This window comes from Papaver somniferum, chromosome 5 (genome assembly GCF_003573695.1).
Source record: "Papaver somniferum cultivar HN1 chromosome 5, ASM357369v1, whole genome shotgun sequence".
Taxonomy (NCBI): domain Eukaryota; kingdom Viridiplantae; phylum Streptophyta; class Magnoliopsida; order Ranunculales; family Papaveraceae; genus Papaver; species Papaver somniferum.
In genome coordinates, this window is record NC_039362.1 from 172,299,861 (window position 1) to 172,304,360 (window position 4,500).

Below are 4,500 nucleotides of genomic sequence, written 5' to 3' on the forward strand. Positions count from 1 at the left end.
CTTATGCGATATTTTCTTGGGATTCAAGTAAAACAATCTCCAGAAGAAATATTCATTTCTCAAGAAAAATATGCGGAAGACTTACTGAAAAGGTTCAACATGATGGATTGCAAACCAATTGCAACTCCAATGGGTACCAATGAGAAATTGGTAAAAAATGATGGAGCGACAAAAGTTGATCCAACCTTATTCAGAAGTCTAGTCGGCTCACTGATCTACTTAACAAATACAAGGCCAGACATCGTCAATGCAACCAGTATTGTTTCTCGGTTTATGAGCGAGCCAAGCAAGTTACACTATGCAGCCGCAAAGAGAATTCTTCGGTATATCAAGGGAACGAAGGATTTTGGCATCAAGTATACAAAAGAAAAAGATAATGATTTAATTGGCTTCACAGATAGCGATTGGGCAGGTTCTATTGAAGACCGAAAGAGCACATCAGGCTATGTTTTCTGTATGGGAACAAAAGTTATCTCTTGGAGTTCTAAAAAGCAAAGCACGGTGGCATTATCGTCAGCCGAAGCAGAGTACATAGCATCAACAAGTGCAGCATGTGAAGCAGTGTGGCTAAGAAGAATAATGACCGACCTACAACAAAGGCAATGCAGCCGACGACTATCTACTGTGACAATATGTCTACAATTGCAATGACAAAAAATCCAGTCTTCCACGGAAGGACGAAGCACATAGAGCTACGACACCACTTCATCAGAGAGCTTGTAGAAGACAAGGAAATCGAGCTCCAATTCTGTCCAACACAAGAACAAAATGCAGACATTTTCACGAAAGCAGTCACGGTGGATAAGTTCAATCATTTCAGAGAAAAGCTCAACATCACAAATTAAGAGGGAGTGTTAAAAATAAAAATTAATTTGTGATCATTATTCTAGAATAATCTTGAAGTTCCCTAGACTAGGTAAAGCCCAATACATTCTAGAGTTTTTGGGCCTCTAGAGTCTTCTTTTTAGTCACATGTAATCTAGAGAATTCTTTCTCTAGAATTCTCTTAAGGCATAGTAGATCATAGTCTCTAGAATTTTCATTTCTAGAGTTTTCTTCACTAGGCCTATAAATAGGCACTCCATGGTTTCATTTTGATCATCCACAACTCAAGTGAGTGAGTAAGTAGTAAGAGTGAGAGCTAGAGTTTAGAGTAAGAGCCAAAGTGCCTCTTTGTAAACAACTAGTGTAAGCCAAAGTTGCTACACAAGCCTCTTGTAATATTTTCATTTTCATATTAATATAAGCCTCACCTTTCAATTAACCAACCTCTCTTCCTAAATACATTTCCATAAACCCATCACATTTCCGCATTGCGCCAACATTTTTCAGAGAAACATACACCTAACATTAGTCAAGTTACAATAATCTCTGCTAAACTTTCAGTTATTTTCATTGAGCAGTAAAAACGAAGAAGACATGGATTTGAATAAGAGGGAGAAGGAAGAAGTCGATAGGATAAGCAACTTACCAGACTCACTGGTTCACCATATCCTCTCATTTCTTAACATAAAGCATGTTGCACAAACTAGCGTTTTATCTAAAAGATGGAGCTACATTTGGACCACTTTCCCCATCCTTGAATTTTATGAGCCGGTAGTAGGTTACGATCCCACTGATTCGAAGACCAATAAGTTCATTGATTTTGTAGATGGAACATTGCGTCGTCGGCAGGCAAATATAGAAAGGTTCCGTATCTGCTGGAGTAAACATTTGAATGAAGATAGGGTAAATTCATGGATCACCAATGCTGTAAGCCATAGAGTTCAACAAGTTAGTCTTAATTTAACTCAGGATGAACCGCTGACTGTTACCCAGTCTCTTTTTACTTGTGAATCGCTGATTTCCTTGGAGCTACATATGTACTGTAATGTCTGCTTTCCTAACTATATCTCTCTTCCAAAACTCAAGCGTCTTGTTCTCGAGGGTGTTGAATTCAGCGGTGAAAACTGGAATGAGAATCACTTTCCCAATTCCCCAGGCCTTGAAGAAATCATTATCGAACATTGCAGTTGGCTCGATATGTCATATTTCTGTATTTCAGCCCCTACACTGAAACTCTTTTACATTGCTAACTGGGATGACAAATGGTTACCGCGTGGAGAGGATGACGGATTAGGAGATTGTATTCTCAAAGTTGATGCACCAAATCTGGAGACTTTTCATTACAATGGTAGTATTGCCAAGGAGTATGTTCTGACAACCTTCCCATTACTAATTAAAGCAGATGTCGAATTTCGCTTTAAACAGTATGTCGCAACAAAGGAGCAATGGAAGGGTCATGGTGCAGCAATAAGACAGTTTCTTCGAGCCATTGCAAATGTAGAACTCCTAAGTGTTTCTGATGATACCCTACAGGTATTCTTGCCTACTGCTAAATATAGAGTAGTTTATGCTTCTTCTTTTTTTCTATATTTAACTAAACTCCATAAAGTTTATTTATCTTTTGATATTGCCTTGTCATGAATAGGCTCTCTCCTTCGCAGACGATCTTTTAGAAAAGTTGCCTAATGTCATAATGCCGAGAAACTTACCATGTTGGAGGAAGTAACCGATGATAAAGCACTAGTTGCTTTGCTCAAAGCAACACCTAATCTGGAGTCACTTGTGTTTGAGAAGGCAAGTTTTACAGGACTTTCAGTTTTCCATGCATTCCATCATTGACTTATATAACAAGACCTGGGATAGATTAGTTAACCAATTATGTATGTGGTCAATTATCTTTTGATATTCGTCTTATCTTTTTCAATTTCTTTCCAGGATCCGCCTGACATTAGTGACGACGAAGAAGAACATGATGTTGCAGGCAGCGATGCTGAGGCTGCCGAGGATGTAGACAACCATGGCACAGAAGATGATGATTGGACACTTGACATGGTGACTGATCCTGAATGCTTATTTCTATACCTTCAATCTGTTGACTTCACAGAGTTCATGGGGAATCCAATGGAGATGAGATGGGTGAAACTGATTTTGAAGAATGCAAAAGCTTTGCAAACAATGTCCATTTCCAACTGTGATCACTCTTTAAATACGAAGAGAAAGGAAGAACTTATGGTGGAGATACCAAGCCTTCCGAGAGCTTCAACAAGTTGCGTGTTTGAATTCCCCGATTGGCAGGTAACCCTAAATGCAGAACAAATCATAGATTATTAGGCTAGATAGGCAGATATCTTTTCAACAATGTTTTTGGTCCATCTACAACTCAACGCTGCTTTACATCTGCATTATATCGTTAGGCTAATCTTTTTGGTACGCCAACCTTTTATCTGATCCATCAACCTTCAATCTAATCCATTCTAGTCACCAAGTAGTTTTGTAGTTTTCAAGGGATGCATTGAATTATCTAAAAACAGTTTTATTCCTTTTTTATAGATATCTTAGGTGGTTGTATTACATGGTTATTCCCATATTCTCTCTAGTATGTGTGCTTGTAATAAAGACTTTGTTGTATGCAAATCCTGTTGTTAGCACCTTTAATCTCTTTTCTTTAGTACAAATTTATATGAGAATTTTATTCGCTTTAGTTCTGCCCTCCATTCTAGTCTTGTTCTTCTGTGTTGTTTTAAGCAATTATGTATGTGGTCAATTATCTTTTGATATCCGTCTTATTTTTTTTCAATTTCTTTCCAGGGTCCGCCTGAGATGAGTGATGACGAAGAAAAAGATGATGTTGCAGGCAGCGATGCTGACTGCTGAGGCTGCCGAGGGTTATTGTACATGTTTAATGTCTAACTTGAAGAAGTAGTTACCTTTTCCCATATTCTATGCTTGTAACAAAGGCTTTGTTGTCTGCCGAGGGTTATCGTCCGTGGTGCCATACACCACTTTTCTTGTAGTGAACTTTCTGTAGCTGTTTTTTCCTGTCGCTTCCATCATGGTTTAGTTAGGAGCTCTTTACAAATAATCAGCTATTAGTTTCTGGTTTATTAGTTTTCAGTTGTATTCCTATTTTCATCAGCAACCTTTACAGTTGTTCTTGAAGTTCTTTTGATATTTCTTGCCTTTCTACCCGTCTTTTGATATCCGGCTAAGTTTTCTGTTCTAGTGGTAAACTTATTTTTTTAAAGGTAGTTGTCTATCGTTTCTTTGCTCTTACTAGCTGGTCTTAATATTAACATGGCAACCTGTGTATGCAATCACCAGGTTTCTCTCTGCTCTACTGGTAAACTTATTTTTTTTAAGAAAGCAATAGTTTTAGATTGGTTGTCGAGAGTTGCTGCTGAATTGGTTGCATTCGTTTGTTTGGAGATATTCTACAAAGGCACTGTTGAATCTTGGTAAGCATTCCATCCACTTCTCATATTAGCATCTTGGTATGGGATTTTCTTGTTTGATGAATCCTTGGTATTGAATATTGCAAAACCTGGAGTCTGTACACCAAGTGTATGTTAAATTAACTAAGAGAATTCTGGGTTGATTGTGAGATTTTTATATCTCATCAAATGGGTAAGCAACATCCATGCATTGCTTGGGTTCCAATCCTTTGGGATAAAAGGA

The 4,500-nt window shown here is 38.0% G+C and overlaps 1 protein-coding gene across 1 annotated transcript; it reads left to right on the top strand.

Moving 5' to 3' along the window:
- Positions 1-2,535: 2,535 nt before the first annotated feature.
- Positions 2,536-3,875, top strand: LOC113280074. Its single transcript, XM_026528720.1, has 3 exons — positions 2,536-2,619; positions 2,761-3,120; positions 3,634-3,875. The coding sequence occupies exons 1-3, from the start codon at positions 2,536-2,538 to the stop codon at positions 3,697-3,699; spliced, it is 510 nt and encodes a 169-aa protein (XP_026384505.1). The 3' UTR covers positions 3,700-3,875.
- The last annotated feature ends 625 nt before the right edge of the window (positions 3,876-4,500 follow it).